The sequence below is a fragment of the Plectropomus leopardus genome, chromosome 11 (genome assembly GCF_026936395.1).
Source record: "Plectropomus leopardus strain MGB_pleo_1.0 chromosome 11, ASM2693639v1, whole genome shotgun sequence".
Lineage (NCBI taxonomy): Eukaryota > Metazoa > Chordata > Actinopteri > Perciformes > Serranidae > Plectropomus > Plectropomus leopardus.
The window spans coordinates 3,301,920-3,322,613 of record NC_142186.1 but is presented as its reverse complement, the minus strand read 5'-3'; the positions used below and the strand labels follow the sequence as shown (position 1 = coordinate 3,322,613).

The following is a 20,694-nucleotide window of genomic DNA, read 5'->3' as shown; positions in this document are numbered from 1 at the left end:
GTTTTCTGGGATTTGAGGACATTTCTAGGATTATGGAATATTTCCACAATTTAGGGGTGTTTCTAGGATTTTAGGACATTTCCAGGATTTTAGTATGTTTCTAGGATTTGAGTACATTTACAGTTGAAGTGTTTCAGAATATTTCAAGGGTTTTAGACATTTCTCGGATTTCAGGATGTTTTCAAGCTCTATTTTGATGATATTTTATGCACCCTGGCAACCCATGTATACTAAAAGTACTAAAATAATTCCCAATGAGAATCACTTTATATTTATTGTGAATTCGACAATAGTTGTGGGCGGGATTTGGCCCGCGCGCAGTCTGTTGAAAAGCTGCTGTAAAGCACTGCAGTGGCTTTACTTTGAAACTTGTTAGCGGAAGTGCTGGTGAGCTCAGCTGGCTTGGCGGCTAGCCTGCGCACTGAGTCTCCTTGCTGCCGCTGATAAGAGGGTTTCGTGCAGGGCTTTCTCCTCCATCACTTCCTTCCTTTGAGCTATGCGTTGTGAGGCAGGGAGGCGTGAGGAGCCCGGCTCTTCACTCCTTCACGCTGCTCAGGAGCCATGGTGGAGCGGACACTGAGGAGGAAGCAGCCGGAGCTCAGCGGGTCCACAGCGGCGGCTCAGACCGGAGAAGGGTCCACGTTACCTACTGCACACACACACACACAACTATTACTGACGGACTACAATGGTGACGGCGTCTAAAGTTTACCCCTCGTCTTTAGCTCGTGTCACAGCTGGCCGCTTCAACTTTTCATTAACTGGCATTCCCTCCATGTCGAGGGGAGCGCAGCGACGCAGAGTTTGTTCCGCTTTTCTTCTCTTCGGCAGCGTTACGTGTGTCCTGTGAAGCCATCTGCCTCCGGCGTAAATCTGGCGCACTGTCCCGCAGTGGCTCACAGAGCGCCTCTTTAATATTGCAAAGCCGAGTCACTGGAGGTGAACATGGGGGCAAAGCAGAGCAGCCCGACTGCTAATCCAGCTGCTAACGGACGGACCAGAGCCTACTCCGGTTCGGACCTGCCCTCCAGCACGTCCAGCAGCAACGGCAGCAATGTGAGCAGGACTACCGCCGGGGGGGTCAGGTACCATGCGTACACTTCGTCCGCAGCCTCCGGAGCCTCGTCCAGCACTAGCCAGCACCTTGGAGCCAGGGCCAGGTCTGTGGGGGGCTCCGGAGGCTCCGGGACCAGACCTCAGTCCGGGATCAACATTCCGAACAGCAGCGGAGCCTACAGCTCCCAGGAGTCCGGCGGCAGCAGCCCGGAGGAGGCGGCGGACAGGGAGCGCTCAGGAGGAGGGCACGAAGGTCCCCGGCTGTTGATCGGATCGCTACCAGCTCACCTCTCGCCTCACTTGTTCGGAGGTAAGAGGGCACAGCCGCTGTGTTGTGTTGACACAGTTCAGCGGGTCACTGAACTGGAGTAGCACTCACACTTGCATGTTTACAGCAGGGCTCGGCTCATCGTTCAGCATGGACACCAAAATGTTAGTGTGCACATGCAAACTCAAACATTTTTTTATTGTTTTGCAAAGATCTTCACTGAGCACACTAACTGATCTGATTCCAAATCAGCAGAGTGAGCACTGGACTGAGAAACAGAACACATTTTTGGTTCTCACAAGTTTTACTCAAATTAAATAACATGCTACTTACATTATAATGAGGCAGATAGACAGATAGATAGATAGATAGATAGATACTTACTATATCAATCTTTTACACTAGGGGTCGACCAATATTGGTTTTGTAGGGCCAATACTGAATATTAGTGGTTAATGAGATCAATAACTGATACTTTGAACCGATATGCATTTACAATAAAAATGTAAATCTTTCTGTCAATATTTAGAATTTGCAGTATAACAAACTCCAACAAAAAACTTTGTTTACACGCCTTTAGCAAATGTTAAATCCGAACTGAAACTGTCAACATCATATACAGAAAGTCCCCTGCTACTTTTCTTATGAAGTTGAGTGAAAATTTGAACGAAAAATAATAAATAAAAATTACTCCCTGAGGTTTTACAAAGTAAAAGTTCCTCCCATGCTGACACTGTCTCTGCTCTTTTTAATTAATTAATTTCATCAATGATTATTGAAATAAAATGCTGATACAGATAATCAACAAAATGCCAAATATCGGCCACAATTATCAGCTAGGCTGGTAATCTGTCAAGCCATCAGAAATTCTATTTGTTAGAGCAGTTCAGTCACACACAACCACACATTGCATAAAAACACGTCTGTAATTATCCACGGGAAAAATAAAAATAAAATAAATAAAATGTCAGTGTGCACAAGTGCATAAGTTAAAAACAATGGTTATTTTAGAGCATTAAAAAGACTACTGACAGCAGGCATGAAAGTCTTTCTGCAGCATCAGTCATGCCTTATGGTGGAATCAAAATGTGGCTGAATGTGCTCTGCTGAAACACCTGCAGGATGTGGAGGAGGTTGCTGGAGTTGACCATGATCTTTAGTTTTGAGAGCATTCTGCTCTCTGCCACCTGCTGAATCAAATCCAGTTCAGAGCCAACAGTGGAGCTCACCTTTTCAGTCAGTTTGTTGACACTGTTCTTAATCAGAAGATGGGTCATGTGACTGCAGAGAAAAACACACCACATCTGAAAACCAGATCGTAGCTAAGTTGCCATGGTCATGACCCCGAGTTCACCCACAGCACACTTATTCCCCTTTTCCACCAAATTAGCTCTGGCTCTTGGACTGGTTCACTTTTGGAACTTAAGTGCTATTTAGTAAACCAGCACGTGTTTTTCTCACCAGTTTTGATCAGAAACATTTTAATCAAGGATGCAATCATCTGTGCAGTATGTATTATTTCATACCTTCATACCCTTCTGAAATTACACCGGGGTATATGATATATGATGTTATACATGTGTGCCCCCCATAGCCAGTATTTATTCTATTTGTTAGCTATTCTAATACAGCTAGACTTATAAATACACAATAGAAACCAACAAAATGTAAGAAAGTAATATTCTTACAACTATTTTCTGTATTAAACAGAGAAAAAAACTATACATCTTTTGAATTCAACTTTCTCTTGGTCATGGGAGACTGTCGAGGATTAATTGCCCTTTTAACACATCATAAAACATCATAAATCACACTTCATTCACACCTGATAGAAACAGAATAAAACTGTTTTGGTTACTTTTGCTAGTAATCTAGTTAGTAAGTCCAGTGTTCCAACAATCATCAGCTCCAATTTGGTTGAAATAAATCCTTAATTCACCAAGTTACATGTAAAACACATGCAACAGTCCCCACGGTCTCTCTCTGCTTAGTGGCTGCCGGCTGTTTACAGTCCTGTAACTTCTTCCTTTACCTCTAGGTGTTGTGTTGTGTTTCAGCTCAGCTGGCTATTCCACCAGCAGAGAGCGGAGGCTAAGCTCTATTGTTGCGTGCTGTGCACTACATACAATGACTTTAATAGAGAGAGGAGTGGGTGTATTTATGGCAGTATTGAAAAAAAACACCTTTGGGATTTCTAAAAACCCTAGTATACAGTAGTACCACGATACTGCCAAAGCCTAGTAGCAAGATGGTGGCGCGCCATATTTGCCTGCAAACTTTTGTTCTGCTATTACACATATTTGGTTTTATCCCCACCCAAAAAAAGCATGGACCAACCAGTAATGATAAAAAGATGTACCAGAAGACCATTATGTGCAAGACTCCTTCCAACCTGCAGAAAATGACTCACTTGCTGATGTTGTCAAGGTTTGTACTTAAGAAAGTTAAGAAAAAAAATAACTGTGATATTTTTTGATTCCAGCTGGGAACCAACTTTTTGGGTACTGAACCAATTTATTTTTGGTTTAAATGCTCTGAAGTTCAAAATTAGGTGTGGAACCAGGAACTGAACCAGTTCCATGTTGGTGGAAAATGATTATTAGAAAATTTTGATCAGACCCTAAAACTAAAAGGTAGATAGTCTATGAAATTGAAAATGTGTATTTATTTAAACTGTCATTTTCAGTTATTTTTGTTTCTTGGAGCTTGTCATTCAGGTTTTTCTCTGCATTGGCCAGGAATCAATTTCTGCCTATGCTGAAGTCTTCATTTATTTATTGTACTAAAAAATGGCCCAATTTAAATCTGTTGAGCTTAAAAACAGTGGAATCAGCCAGTAAAATACCCACTGTGTGTTATAAAACGGTCAAACTCCACCCAGGCTGCTAAACCTGTGAAACAAATTGATTTCCCATGTAAGTTGAGGTGTGACTTCCCGCTAGGCAGGTCTCCCCTCATGACAGCTCACTAAACCAAGTTCTTTCCCTTTGGGTAGTTCAAAGGGTTTCACTCACAGGAGTCCATCAATCAGTGAAGAGTCTGTCTCCACACAGAGCACACTGTCACACTGAGAAGCAGGCAGTTAATTCAGGTAGACAAAGACAATATCAAGATTAAGTAAAACCAAGGTACAGCTTTTTTTCAGTGTCTTTTACAAAACAAGCCTATATACTGCATGCAGAAATTTGGCGACTGCTTTGTGTGTTCTGAGCTCTTACTGCACCCCCAGTGTTATAATGGCAAGTTGCAATGTCTGCTAACAGTGGCTACCTTTACGTGCACATTAATATTACACTGTTATTTATATTCGGAATATGACAATAATCTGAATTTGATTTGGCTCATTAAAACAGCATTTAGATATTCAGAATTAGGCCTTTTTCTGAATTTAGCATTTTTTTGATTGGTTTTGATAACATTATGTGGGCATGTATACAGCACATTTGGAAAATGCGTCAATTGGGGTTTGTCGTAGTTTGCGTCACATGGCCTCTCGCTGATAACCTTCAGCTCTGTGTGTTGTCATGGATGCATTATACACAAACCAACTCTCCAACAGTTTGCATGGCATGCATGGTGGGAGAGAGAGGGGAAGACATGCAGCAAAGGGCTGAAGTTGGAATCCAACCTGCGGCTGCTGTGGCAAGGACATAGCCTTTGAACAAGGAGCGCCCGTTCTACCAGGTGAGCTACTGGGTGCTGCTTGCAGGCCTCCCTTCTTGTGATCCCTGGAGTGATGTCAACAAAGGACATCTCCTGCGAAGTCCAGGCCTTTTAGGAGTTTGCAGCCACATATTTGCTCCTCGTGGGCTGTGGCTTCACGTTGTCCTGGGCCACGGCCTGCACATCCCCATCCTCTGCCTGTTCTGTGTCCGTGTCCCTCTCATGGAAGATGAGGTTCAAGGGTTGTTTTGGAGGTGGCCCCATCCTGTACGGAAAGGAGTCATGGAGGCACCACACCGACATGTTGTACACTTTTGGCAGCAGGAAGTGGGACTTTATCTTCAGCTGCTGCAGCTGGGACTGGGGCATCTCCATGTCCCTCATCTCCTCCCCCAGCTCCTTGTAGGAGATGTCGTTCCCATTTATAATCATGCCCACACAGGACAAGAAGGTCAGTACTCATTGACTTGTCCTTGCCAAGGTTCCTGGGGAGTCTTGCGAGGCAGTGCTCCATCCACGGCTTGCCATACAGCTTATTGTGCTGCACATTGCGGGCGTGGCTAACAAAGCATCTCTTGATTTCGGTGGCTATGTCCCCGGACAGAGAACCAGCCAGAGCCTGCAGGGGCGGGGTGTTCGCTTTGGGACCTCAACAATATTCAAAAAAGTTCCAGGTTAGGATTTTATGCTTTTTGACATCAAGGTACATTATCGTAGGAAAGTACTTCAACTTCAGCACCTGAATCCTGAGTTGTAGGCACTAAACCAATAAATCCAGTTGACATATATTTGTCCAATATATGTGGTTGGAAGAATAAACACACCTACTTTTAAACATTATAAAAGACTTGGCTATAAACAGATTTTTGGATATGCGCAAACATAGTAACACCAAATTTTTAGAAGAAAGTGTTTTAAGGAATGAAAAAGGCTGCACCATACAGTCAAAAAAGTCTACCACTGGTGGGAAAACTTTGAGAATTAATATTAAACAAAAATATTCAGAGAATTATCTCAAGTACACCTCAGTAGTAGAGTCGCTGCTCTCTTGCTTTTAGCTGAGGAGTCCTCAGCATGAAAAACAATGAAGACCCCTGGTCTTTGAGTTTTTAACTTTTGGTTGGGCAAATCAAGCAACTTGAAGACATGACTTTGGGCTTTATGTTGAGGATTTTCTGAACATTTTTCTTGTTTTGAGCAAAATCTCCATGCATGAGTGTTCAGTTAACTAGAAAAAAGCTGTAGTTATATAAAGCAGGAATATCTTATTCAAAGATGGCATAGATTCTGAGAAAGCATTTTATACCACCCATTCAACTTGATCTATTCTCAAAAGGTACTGCGGTTTAATAATCAGACCCACTAGGAAGCTGAGTTGTTGCTGATATCACTTACACAGACACTGATGGAGAAGCTGGCCAGTGACTGAGTGGCCCCTGCTGATTTTAATAGCATTCATGTGTGAGGATGATGACTCACATGTGTGAGTTGAGCCAAATGTTGTTGAAATAAACAGTGTGAGCCTCCGTGTGAATGCCTTCTTGTCTGTCCATTGATCAACCGTGATGACCGTTTGTTAAGCTGTGCAGGATTTTTGTTTCGAGTAGACCAGAGATCAGGTTCGATATTCCTTTCGGCTGCTTGGTTTATTGGTTCTGTGTCTTTGGTTTCTTCTTGTCTTGCTGCGGGACAGTGGGAGAAGGTGTTTGCTTGCAGAGCAAAGGCAAAAACTCTCGAATTTTTCAAGGCACTTGAAGAAGACAATAGGCTTGTTTGAGATGAATTGAACGTCACCTGTTTGAGAGCAGGTGGTTGCAGCTGGGAGAAGTGACAAAAAGCTGCAGGCAGGTTGGACAGTTTCCAGCAGAATAAAGGATACACACAAAGTCATATAAACATTCATGAGATTCCTAGTGAATAAAATATAATTGATGGTACTAATCTATTCAGCTTTTACTGAATCACCAATAATTGTTTCTTAAATGATGTTCTGTGTAATATTGTAATAAAAGGCCTGCAATCTGTGATATTTCTGACAGCCTTTATTGTTTAGCCTTCATCTTTGTAAACTATTTTACATTCAAATTTAATATAAAGTCAACCTCATTCATGTCCCGAAATAAAGAAATTCAAAACACCTGTCAATAGTCAGAAAACCTTACAATTACTAATACACAGAGAGAGAGGAAAAGCAGCAGTGCAAGGTTCTTATTTCAATTGCTGATTTGCCAGGCACTCTCTGAACTTAACATCAGTGAGTACAAAAGAGTTCTCATGTCTTAGTGTTAACAAGAGTTTGAAAGAATTAAGTAAGTAGGGTTCTGAAATTGCAGTTTGAATTGATTTGTTCCGCCTCTAACAGAAATTACCAATAGAAATTACTTCTTACCATCTTCACTTTCTTATGCAAACATTTATCGTCTTTCCACGTGTCCTTTTCTCTCTATCTCTGTTGTATTTTGGTTCTTTTTTGGATATACTTACATTGTTGGCTGCTGCCTTATACTGTAGTTGTCCATGTTTCCAGATGGTTCTGGTAATCCATGGTTTCTGGTTGTGGAATGATTTAACTGTCCATACATGCACATCCCAACAAGACGGTCACATGGTTGCTCTGCCTGAACATTAGCAGTGATCCACAGCAGGAACAGGAAAGCACCTCACATTCTCACTAACACATCAGTCCTTATTCACCAGAAAGCACACGCCTCCTCCTCCTTCTCTTGTCAATAGGTGGTGTTTCATTACAGATTTACACAAAACACAAAGCAATATTTTCGAAATATCAATAACACACAATTGCGAGATAACTGTATCTCCACTGATGTTCTGCGACTTCTTCTCGGGCGATAACATTCCAAGAAGCACGGTGATGGATGTTCAAAACATAAGCAGGTTTATTTCTATTGCAGCCACCACACTAGTTGTGACTATTTCCAATCAAAGGTGACGTAGGCGTGTTATGCAAGCGATAATGGAAAGGCAAGGCCCTTATACGTGGGAGAGGCCATGTATGAGAGATTACTGGGAGCTGATAGATAGATTTCACAGAGAAACTGTGTACACCAAACATCTGGATGATCCACTCAACTTATGAGGAGTTTTGTGATGCAATAACATCTCTTGTAGCCCCTGCTGCATCACGCACGAGGGAACCAGTTGCTACTGACAAGCACATAGCCATAGCATCATGTGACCTAGAAAAGCCATAAAAGTTTCCATTTCAATTTAGCAAAATATGGCTTTTTCAAATCGCCTGAGAAAATCATCCCAAATGAGCATAAAACGTTTTTTGCAATGTTTTTTTTTCTTCTTGAATTTTGCATGTTTTCATTATGTGTATTCTATATTTGGAATTTCAGTTTGGGTAATTTGAGGGTTAATGGAAACCTGCATAGAGAGTCCTCTGCTTAATCACATTGGAAAATAGGATAAAAGAGTCATGTGGTTGAGTTGCACTGTCCAGAATTTAACCAAGATACAGTGGATCAAAGGATATTACGTTTCCTGATATCTTGTTGGAAACTGTTACAGGACGAAGGTCATCCAGTTTATTATCCAGCACCTGTTCAATGCCAAGTAGACTGCGAGTTCAACTGGTGGCCATTTCTTATCCATCTTTACCTCAATGCTATTGATATTTAGATTTGAAAACTTTGACCTGGCCAGCTTGCAGCCAGCTAGCAGAAGTGGGCAGGAGGAGAGTTTACAGACTGCCACATCCTGATGAGTGAATCGCACTCGCACTCACACTTGAACTCGCACTCGCCACATGCAACACGCAACACATCACCATCATCCAAAGCCTGCCACAGAAAGCGCCACTAACACTTCCGAAATAGACACAAGAGCCTACATTTAGCACAAATTTATCAGAGCTGACAGAGAGGCAGCTGGAAGCGTCCGCACCTACGTCACAGTCTTTAGTGTGTTTTTAAGAACTGAATATGTATGGTTCTGTTATTATATGTGAAACATTTGGAATTCATTTATTCTGACTTACCAGCAGTGTTAACTCTCTTCTCACCAATATCCTACCATCTTCACTTTCTTATGCATACATTTTTCATCTTTCCACATTCCATTCTCTCTCTTTATCTTGTCCAAATATTTAAATATTCAAATAAAGACAGTTTCTAGACATCAGCAGTGATATGCATGCACAAGGAGCAGGGTTTTCCATACATTTATGTATTTATTGCGGCCTGCCACAATTAAAATATCTGGGCTATGGCTGGGTGATAAAACGATAATGATAACAATCGAGAAATAACTTTTCCTTTATTGAAATATGAGACATCGTCAATAGAATGTTGATACGCTTTCCAGCCATGTTTTGACAGACAACACGAACAGCCAATGATAATAAGAATAGCACTACAACGAACCAAATGCAGTGAACATTTTTGACTCTAGAATACAACTGAGTGTTTGATAACCGAGTTGTATCTGCTTCCATAGTGTTTTATTATGGCGGATCAAACAGCTGATGGTTTGACAAACAGAGCGCAGCTTCTTCAGCACCAAAGTGTCTGAAACAATTAAATTTGCAGAGGTGGAAAGTGACTTCTTTAGACATCTACAGATTACTTGTTATATTCATGTTTAATCAGACTTTAGATGAATTATGATGAATGAATGAATTATTTAGAAACACCAAGAGCATCGGTCTGTGTCTCACAGCTGCTCGAACTGAGCTCTCATTTTACCAGGGGCAAATGTAATGTTTTGGCAGCTATAGGAGAACTAGGCCTATTCAAAAGGGTTTTATTTTTCCTGAGTAAAATGATTAATAGCACAGAAGATTCACAGAAGTTGAAGTCAGAGTTCTGCAGTCTGGAGAGGTTGCAGTATTAGCACAATGTGCTTAAATTTACCTGAAGTTTGTTTAAGATGGAGCTTTTCATTTTCATATAATGCTGGAAAGTTTTATAAATAGTAATAAATCATGTGTTCATTACACTTCAACCACCGTGGTCAAAATTAAACTGTGTCAGTGAACTATGATATCTTCATATCTCACTTAGTAGTAAAGTGGAACCTTTAAGCTTGACAGAAATAGTGATTTGATGTATATATTATGATATATATCGATATTGACTGATAAAATTGTTGTGATAAGACTTTTTTCCATATCGCCCAGCCCTAATCTGGGCCACAGATAGATTTTATGTTTGGAGCTGGACTGTTCATTAATAATAATAATAATAGTAATAATAATAACTTTATTCATATAGCACCTTTAAAAGAAAGTTTACAAAGTGCTTTGACAAAAAAATGACAAAAGCAGAGATGGGAAATATAGGAGGCAATACAACAACAGAAAGCCAATCATAAGCACAAGTAAGACAAAACTAGGTTGGGTTAAAATAGAATTAAAACAAAAAGACAAATAACGCAAGATGCAGGACGCAAAATGTCAATATAAAAAAAATAGGGTTGCAAATTATCAGCACTTTCCTTGATCGAATAATCTGTAAACTTAACGATCTATTAATTATTATTTGGAAAAAAAACATTGCTTATTTCAAACAATACCAAATGCATTTCATCCTCAATCAAACAACATATTGCATATATTTTGACAGCATTTCATAGCCTATTAATCAATCGATTGAATTTTACATGTTTGAATAAATTCTTAACAACGAATGAATTGATCATCGATTAATTGTTAATCATCCCTAAAAAAATACAAACAAATAGGCCGAAACCAACAAAAGCAATAAAATTTCAGTAGAAGTGCTGTTTGAACATATATACAGTTTGGTTATTCATCACATCACACTTTTGGAATCCAGAGCGTACTCTGGGCACAAATGGAGCAGCAGAATGTCAGGTGCATTGAAAGTGAAACCAGTCATTCTGCCGGGTCCAAAAGTTTGCATTCTCTCACAGATGCTGCTTCTCTCATCTATTGATCTGATCTGATCAACTGCTAATGGATCGACAGATCAATTTTCCACCCCGCGAGTCACAAACTGCTGCTGAGGAAAAAAGAAAATATCTTGATGTTAGCCTGTACTGCCTTCACAGACCTGCCAAAACATCCAAATTTAGGGAGGGGGAAGAAGAAAAAGAAGAATAAGAAAAACAAAAACAAAAACTTCTACTGCTCCAATGAGGGCTCTGGTTTTCATCATCCCACAGTTCCTTTACTCTTACTGTTTATTTTATCATATTACTTTATGCACTTCAAAAACTGCAGTAGGTTATTCATGTCAATGTGCATTCAAGTGAGTTTATTTACCAAAACAAACACACATGCACAGTAAACACACATTCAGCAGGTTGTGTACACAGGTTGTTAGTGAGTATGAGTCAGCAGACAGGCATCTAATAATTACCTCAAGTTGTTAAGTTCAACTTGTCTATAATGGTGCATGGATGAAATAGTGAGCACACACGCACACACACACACACACACACACACACACACACACACACACACACACGTACACACGTGTCTGCAGGTTGTGTGAACAGGTGGTGTGGTTTTCTCTCTCTTAATGGTGTTGGATGTTAATTTAAAGGATCCTAGATTCAGCAACCTTAAAAGTCTGATGAAAATGCAGCATAGCAGCTCCAGATTGTTCAAGACAACAAATAAGTGTTTGTCAGTTTGTTCACTGAAGCGTGCTGAATGCTGATGATGCATGAACGCCTGAGAAATACAGTTTAAGGTTAATCTGCACTGATCGATTCCACACAGCAACCTGATGAATGGCACAACACAGCCTGTATTTCATTCTCTGTGTGTGCCTGTGTGTGTGTGGGTGGGTGTGTGGGTGTATGTGTGTATGTTTAAAGGACGAGTGGGAGTGTGAGGGAGGAAGAGAGGTCTCCAGTGGTTTCTAGCCATGAGATCTAGATCATCAGTTTTCATTTTGAGATAAATGTCTCTGAAATGTTTGTCACTGTCCGAATACAGAGGATGTGAATAAAGTTTAATTTGTGGTCACAGGATTACAGGAAGATTTTCAAAAAAAATTGTAGTTTAAGTATCTCCAAGTTATTTCCACATTACTCTGCGTAATTTAAAGATGTTGTAACAAAAACTTGACTATATAGAATATTATTATGGGAATTTTTATTGTAGATTTTATAGATTATAGATTTAAATAATATCTAATAATCCCCCATTTAATTTCAATTCACTACCTTATAATAATAATAATAATAATAATAATAATTATTATTATTATTATTATTATTATTATTACTATTATTTTTTATTTATTTATTTTGTGATTGTGGGGCATTTCTTGCCAAGTTGCTCCTTATGGGTTTTTTTCCATGTGCAGCAACAACGAAGTGCAGCACAAGAAAACTGATCCCAATCCAGGTGTTAAAGGGTTAAGAAAGCCCTGCTGGTACCAGTGTATAGATATTGCAAAAAATAAGTATTGAAACAATTTCAAATGTTTAGAAGGGATATGTATCGCTAAATCTCAATTTTAAACAACATTAAGGAGAGCTTTTCCTTCCAGATAACTAATAATGTACATGCAGAGAGGAAATATCTGTGGGAAGGTACTCTGTGCCTGCAGGCTGCCACAATAAGTTCTGGGTCGAACTCTGGCTCTCTTCAAACCCTTGAATAAAAACTAATCATAGAATTTAAAAACCCTGGAAAGGTTATGTGCTGGCCATAAACTTCATTTCCTGTCTGTGTGTGTGGGGAGATGATGTCATAGGTTAAAGTCTGTATTATGTTTGAGTTGTCTGTAAACTCATGATGGAAATACTTTCCTGTTGTGTGATTGGAGTTCTTATCAAAGTGTGATAAAAGCTTAGTGATCTGGTTTTCCATGCAGATCCAGATCTCAACTTTTGATTTCATGGCAGTGTTCATGGTGGGCTGGGCCCACACTGACAAATTGGATTTAAGGACCTTTAGGGACTTTTTATTTGGGCAATCAAAGATTTTCTCTCTGCAGCTCGTCTATTCAGTTGCTGCTTCCTGTTTCCCTGCAAAAAGTAATTATAGCTGGGTCAAAGGTTTGATAAATCTGTGTTAAATGTCGTACAGAGCTATAGATTTTTTAAAAGCGTATTCCCTGCATATCTCTCTATAACAATAGCAACACCAGCTGTAGTAATCTTCTGTAAGATACACTCCATTAGCAATGCTGTTATCCATTTTATTCACTACCTCCTATACATTTTTATGTACATTTTTATCCTCCCATGGAGGGAGTGCGGTGTGGCAGTCTCACCTCTGCAGTGCTGCTATCCTGCTCTTATCGTTCTCATAGTGAAGCAGCGACAGCACATTAGTCATCTTTCTGTATATGCTCCCATGTGGATATGCCCTTTTGAATATTAAATCCTCTGGAAACATGGCGTGAAATAGTAAGAATGCACATATTATATCAAAGCTGAGTGTCTCATTAAGTATGTGCAAAAATCTGAGTGAAAATAAATGCTCACAACTATAAAAATAAAATGAGTTGGAAACACCTCTTGTGAGGATAATTGAATTTTTTCAGACTGTGTGGGCATGGCTGAGCACGTTTTGATTGACACATCCTTGGATCCTGATCTATTTTGTCTAACTACCACTAGTCTGGTTACATCAGCACCTACAGCAGGTCATTGTCTTACCCAGCAAGTAGCCACTACTTTAACAAGCATCTAGAACCAAATACTTAGCAAAAATGAGCAGATTAAATAATTGATTGATTTAATTTTATTTGCAGTTACGTAAAAAAGCAGAAATGCACCAACAAAAGAAGTTTTTTTCTGTTGAAATTAAAAGAAAAAAAAAAGACAGCGGTAATTTCACCTCAGTAAGCATCAGGATTGGAAATAAGTGACTGCTAGATTTGCGTCACTCACCAGCCAAAAAAATAAAAGTAATCTGTAGATTCTGAAATCCACCAGCCACAGTGGCAGGTGGACAAAAGTTAATTTCCAACACTGATAAGCATTATAAGCAAATACAAAAATAATGTAATCCACCAACGTATCCTAATACTTTAAATAAAAATTTCAAGTATTTAAATATTTAGGTTAAAATAGTGCCCCGCAAATGATGTTACTTATTCAATAAAGTTTAGAAAGGTTAGGTTTACTAAAAGAACAGGCAAGCGCAGTCACTGTTGTTAGGATCAGAAATATGTATTATTTCTTGCCAAGTTGCTCATTATATTTTTAGTGTCTTTGAAATAAATCAAACCAGTTTGTGTTAAAAGGTTTAAAAGAGGAAGAACAAAAAAAACAAAGTGTGAGTGTATTTACGTGTGTTGTGTGTGTGTGTGTGTGTGTGTGTGTGTGTGTGTGTGTGTGTGTGTGTGTGAGAGAGAGAGAGTCAGAGGTGTCCTCTGCAAAGCTGCCCTTGCAGCAGTTACATTCTCCACATTTTCAGGCATACAGTGATAAAAAGATTCATATAAGTCAGTTCAAATTTCCCATGGGATCAAGCTGAGATAATTTTATGCCATAACTGATGAAGGGCGTTTTAGACAAATGCTTTGGTAATTTCACTTTTGTGTTTTTTTTTCTCAACAGTAGCTGCCTTTTTTCATTCCTTTTGATGAAAATCAGCTCGAGTCTCTCTCTGCCCTGTGAGACTGCTCAAAGGAGCCGGCCAGTGTAGTTCGTCTGCAAAGCTAGGATGGGGTTTTTCGCTCGCCGGTTTTTGCAAATAGTCAATGAGGCTAGTGAGGAGACTACCACTGCTATCATTATTCATTAACCCTTTGAACCTGGAAGCTGTTTAACCCTCCAAAAACATGGAAAAGAATCAGTGAGCTACTTGACAAGAAATGTCCCACAAATTTAAATTAAAATTTAATTACATTTAATGTAAAATTACCTGAAAATTAAGGAAGAAAACAAACAAACAAAAGAATAGGAATAAACTAGATTTGTATATATTATAATAATTTATTAAAATTTCTGTTATTTTTTATACATATACCGTATATACACTTTTTCAGGTACTTGTTTGTTTTTAACTTAATTTTTTTGAAGCTTATTTTCAGGTAATTTTCTTTTAACATTTAACTAATATCTTTTTGGGCCATGTGTTGTTTAGTTGCTCTTTGCCTTCTGCTCACGTTTTTGCAGATCAAACCAATTCACTCAGGTCTCAAAGGGTTAATATGGATGCAGTGATCTGAAGTCTGCACACTCTGAGAACAATAATGTTGTGTCTTACTGGACAAATGTCCACAGGTCAGTGTGAGGTGTCGTGTGCCACAGAGCTGAGCCCTGGTGGTGTACGTGGGTGAGTCAGTCCAGGTTAGCTGAAATCTACCTTGATGAGATAAGCCAGTGGCTACCTGACCCGCTCCGCTAATCTCTGCTGCTGTGTCCCCTCATTGGAAGGCTGCAGCAGATGTTTGCTGGTGTCTCACTGCATGGACGCAGCAACTGTGACTCAAAGGTTTTGATGCTTTGGTTTGCTGCTTGCTTCCTCTTTTGTTTATCAGAGCATAGTTTCCTCTGCACACCTGGCCAGTTGTTGAGTAAATTGCACTTGATTGTGTGATTGTTTTGGAAAGTTACCTGAATTGTCACACCTTTTGCCATCAGTTTTGTCATCGAAAAGGTGTGGGGGTGGATGATTTTAGACACAGTTTGACAATCCGTCATGCACTCTTTCTGAACACACTGATACCTTAAAGGGACAGTTCACCTCCAAATCAAAAATACATATTTTTCCTCTTACCTGTAGTGCTGTTGATCAGTCTAGATTGTTTTGGTGTGAGTTGGCAAATGTTGGAGATATCGGCCATAAAGATGTCTGCCTTCTTTCCAGCATAATGGAACTAGATGGCACTTGGCCTTTGGTGCTCAAAGCGTTGAAAAAATAAATTTGAGAAACTCAAAAGCAATGTCTCTTTTCAAAAAGCATGACCTGGTTACTTGAGATAATCCACAAACCCTGTTGTGAGCAGTTTCATGGAGGAACTATTTTCTTTCTACTGAACTACACCCGCCAACCGCATCGCCGCACAGAAGGAAGTGTGCATCTGGCATTAAAGCTCAACCAAAGAGGATGCCATTAATGTTTATATCTCGTGCAGTCACAAGCTTCTCATCCATGAGGAGATGCACACTTCCTTCTGCTCAAAACAAGGTCTATGGATTATCTAATGATTTTATGCTATGATTATCTAAAAATTTTGAGCATCACAGATTGCCACCGCCATCTCGTTCCATCATATTGGAGAGAAGACACCAAAACAATCTAGACTGATAAACAGCACTACAGGAAGAAGAATATATTTTCTTGATGTTGGGGTTAACTGTCCCCTCAGATGGCTAGGTGTATACCATGTGTTGTCTAATCACATAGGGGCACACTGGACTGTGATGAATTAATTCATGTATTAGTCAGTGGCACGCAGTGTTGAATCAACATGAAAGTGTACTTTGCCTCTGCCATGAAATTCAATGATCGCAGTCTTGATATTCTGCTGTGGAGAATGCTGCAGTGAGCGAGCTGTTAGCAACTGTAAACTCCTCACTGTGTAAAGACACATCTTTTTGTACTTGTGAATGGATCTGTATTAAATTCTACAGGAAGTTTTATATATATACAGTATATATGTGGATGGGGAGTGAAACCTGGTTCTATTGAGGGCCGCCTTTTTGAAAAAACAAAAGTCAGTCACCTTTGACCCTGTTGTCCACTGCTGTGGAGTTCTGTCAGTCCTATAAGGTATCATAACATCTCGCATCTCACGTCATTAAAGTTCAATCACTGGTCTACATACATCATTTGCCTAATAGAGTTTTTTTTTTACAATTGAATTGCCAGCCAACAAGTATTAACCCAAGCAAAGAAGAAATCTTGCGTGGATGGCAGATGAGTGAAGAGGTCTAAAGGTTGGCTACATTTAACCAAAGCAAAAGATAAGGAGGATGCGAAATACAATTTATGTTGCAAAATAATTTCTTGCAGTGGAAGAACACAACCTCCATGGCCGAGCACATCAACACTGTGCATCAAATAAAACCTAAATGCAGTACGTTTGACTGTCTTTGGGTTGAAAAAACTTCTCCTTAGTGATTCCCATCAGTTATAAATAGTAATCCAATGTTGAAATCCCAGTTAAAATCTGCAGGATAAGAGCTAGTTAGCTGAATAAACGAGGTTCCATAAGGTTTCATTGTGATGGTCGATTCAGTAAAATGATGATTAGGCAAAGGTTAATAAAACATCTTCCCGATGTGTTCAAATGTAACATCAAGAAAAATAAAATTTGGCAAGAAACTTGAACAATACAGCTGTTTGGTTGAGAAATTAGCTTTCCCAGCAATATAAAATGGACAGAGGGGATGAAATTACAACCTGTTAAACGTCCTATCACGAGCTCTAATCATATAACACAACATTAAAACTACTGATGCCAGGGTTATTCAGAGTAAACATTTAAATTAAAATACAATGATTTTTTTCCTAATCACTAAAAACATGACTGAAAGTGACAGAAGACATTAACCAGCACTTGAGTGGGAAAGTGAAAGTAATTCCAGTTCTGTAAAATCGTTTTGTCTATGCACCAAATAATAGATAAGTATTGATAGTGGTATCGATAAAGACTTGCATTGTTAAGGAGTCTCGATAATGGTATCAATATCAGTTTTTAAAAAAAAATCTATCTTTCTATCTATCTATATGTATATATATATGTGTGTGTGCATTTTTAATGGTGGTGTTTATGAGAGTACAGTGGTGTTGCAAGAAAATGTATGATTTATGATCAGCGTAAACTCCCACAGTTTTCGATTATCATTCAGTCAGCTGCTATGAATTATCTCATTGTGTTCCGGTACAGACTCTGTCAGCGCAGCCCTCCTGCTGATAAGACCAGACCTGCCAGATGCACGTGCACGCATGCACACGCACGCACGCACACACACACACACGCACACATGCGCGCAGTCAAAGTAAAAACACTGAAAGCAGTGTATTTTCCAGACTAACTCGGCTGGATTTACAGAGTGTATTTAGTGCTTGTTGTGGCAACACTCATACAGTCATACAGTCATGCTCTGTCCACATGTACAGCATAAAGAGCCAATCAGCAGCCACTTAAAACCTTTGGTTTGTTTGCCAGCTGGCTGTTTTTTTAACCACCTCTTTCTGTTTTTCTTAAGTGTTATCCATCTGCTGAGTCTTACATAGCAGATGATTAACAGCACACACCACCTGGTGGAACCTTTACTGTCACTTTTACTGACCATAATGTGGAGAAGGAGAAGAAACACGCCGTACAATTTTTAGATGAACATAGTGCCTTTAACGTTATTGTGATTGAATACGTTTGCAGAAAAGTTTACACACTCTTGGTGCATCCATGTGTTGCTTTCAGTAGCTGTTTCAGCAGGATACGATATATTGTGGAAACTGCTTTTAGAGATCATGGTTGCAGTTATCAGCTGCTTACATGGATCAAGAAATTTGGGGATAGAATCACAGCTAGGCAAATGCTGTTGAAATACTTAAATTATAGAAATCAAGTATCAAGTTATGATATGTTAAAAAAGTTAAACTATTAACTACTACTAATTCTATTTACTCTGTTTTTGTTTACTTTCCTCCCATGATACTTTAGGGTTCCCCACACAGTAGCATCATGTCACCAATGTTTTCACTGCGGTGCCAATCCCTTAATCTACATTTCCCATCATCATGGAATCTTTGCATGTGGCATCATAACATCTTCAGCAATGAGGAAGGTGTGCTGTCATGCTGATTTGAGCACATTCAGAATTTCCCGTTGACCAATTAAATTGCTTGGTTGGAACTACTTGTTGTATAATAGGAGTTCAGCCTGCTCTGGAGAAATCTGAATCTTCTATCGGATGCTCAGAGCTGGATCTCTTGGAGGACAACATGAGCTAGTAGACTGCTCACAGATAGTTCACAGATAGGAGAGACAAGTTTTTTCAACCATTCTCATTTTCATGTCAGTCTGTATCAGACAAGCAATCTGTAATTTCAACACGAAGACGCATAATAAGATAGCAACATGAACTTTCTACTGAACTCCACAGACCCTAAATCTATGTAAAAATTCCATCTGTTGTTGCAGTCTAGAGCAGAGACTTTCAACATGGCCCCTCCAGTTAAGTGTAATATCCATATGCTTACTTATAAGAGCAGACTTGAGTGATGGATTTGTTGTGAATACCCATTGATTTTTTTTCCCAGAGGTCAGTGAAGTAAGCATATGTTGTCAGCTTAGATGCTGTGAAGCCTTTCTGTCATGTCAGCTACCTATGACAATGAACCATGGGAGTTAGCACACCTGTAATAGGCCGGGAGTTAAGGGAGGAATGTGTTGTCATCCTAAGGAGGAAGATGGGGCAGTTGGTCTTGGATGTGAGAGGCTAAGCGAGTGGCTGATGCAGAGTTAGGAGCAGTAGGCTACTTCTTTGTGTTGGCGTTATTTACAGCCTACAGTCACCTGTGTTTTGGGCGAAATAAAGAGACAACAAGAAAACTAAAAACGGCTTACTGCTTGCTCACAAAGGGATGTTGCTATGTAAAGACATAGTGGAGTACTGGCATCCAGAGTAGAGAATGAAGTCAGTCTCCCTCTGTGTGTCCTAATCTGAGCTCCTCTGTTGTTTGTTGTCAGTGGAATGTGGCATTGAAGAAAGCATAGATATTTTTCACTTTCAGTTCAGTTTCTTGTTGGAAAGGGCTGTCTGTTTACCACCATGTTGACAGTTGCCCTAAACCTATAACTTTCACTTTTACCTATCCAGAAGGATTAACTGATTATGAAATCTTGTAAGACCTTGTGTTCTCCTCAATGTTAATTTGCTCCCAGAGGTAACAAAATTGCCTTAAGCCATCAGAAGTTCACAATGACAAGAACAAATTCACAATAGGGCTGGGTGATAGTGGTTGAAAATTATATTGCAATATTTTTAGGGTACATCTCGATACATTTTTATATGTCCTCAGAGGCACTTTAATAATGCTAGAACTCAGAGACAGAATCAAACATTACTATATACATTACTATATATATATATATATATATATATATATATATATATATATATATATATATATATACAGTATTTTTATCCATTTTATAGTATTTTTCTCGTTCGTGCGACAATATTGTAGGAACGGATATTGGTAAAAAATATTAACACAATTCCATTTTTGACCAATAATCATTAGTAATGTATATATAATGACTAAGTGGGTAAAGGCAAGTATTACAACAAGTAGAACTGTCTGATAAGTTGAGAAAACTTCACTTTACTGTAATGCAACCTTTAAAATCAGGAAAAAATTAAAAAATAAATCTGTGATGATATGGTCTCATATCTTGATACAGTATGAAATCTTTATATTTCCCAGCCCTACTTCACAATACAATATAATGCAATATACTATACCTGAAATAAATACTTTTTCCTTTCTCTTTTTTTATTGCTGATGCTCATTTGCTCATTTTTTTTATTTTTTATTTGTTAGGGACAAAGCAAATTAACATAGTACAACTTCTACCTGTTACAAACAAGCGGTAGTTATTGATGTTTCACACATATATTATAGCTATTGCTTGTTTCCAACTCCTTTCCCTAGTTAGGCCTTTAGTTATGTATAATAGAAGAAAAAAAGAGAAGATGTCATCATTTTGAGGCGTGTTGGATTCCAGTAAAGGTGTATTTTTTCTTTTTTCTTAGAGTATTACCTTTGCCCTGAGTGGGATATTTTGGTC

General features: G+C 39.1%; 1 protein-coding gene across 1 annotated transcript in view; it reads left to right on the top strand.

Annotated features, from left to right (window-relative positions):
* The first annotated feature begins 355 nt into the window (after positions 1-355).
* Positions 356-20,694, top strand: part of znrf2b (zinc and ring finger 2b) — a 64,524-nt gene continuing 44,185 nt past the window's right edge. The window contains exon 1 of the mRNA XM_042489765.2: positions 356-1,366. Coding sequence (XP_042345699.1) covers positions 946-1,366 — 421 coding nt within the window. The 5' untranslated portion in view covers positions 356-945. The remainder of the gene's footprint in view (positions 1,367-20,694) is intronic.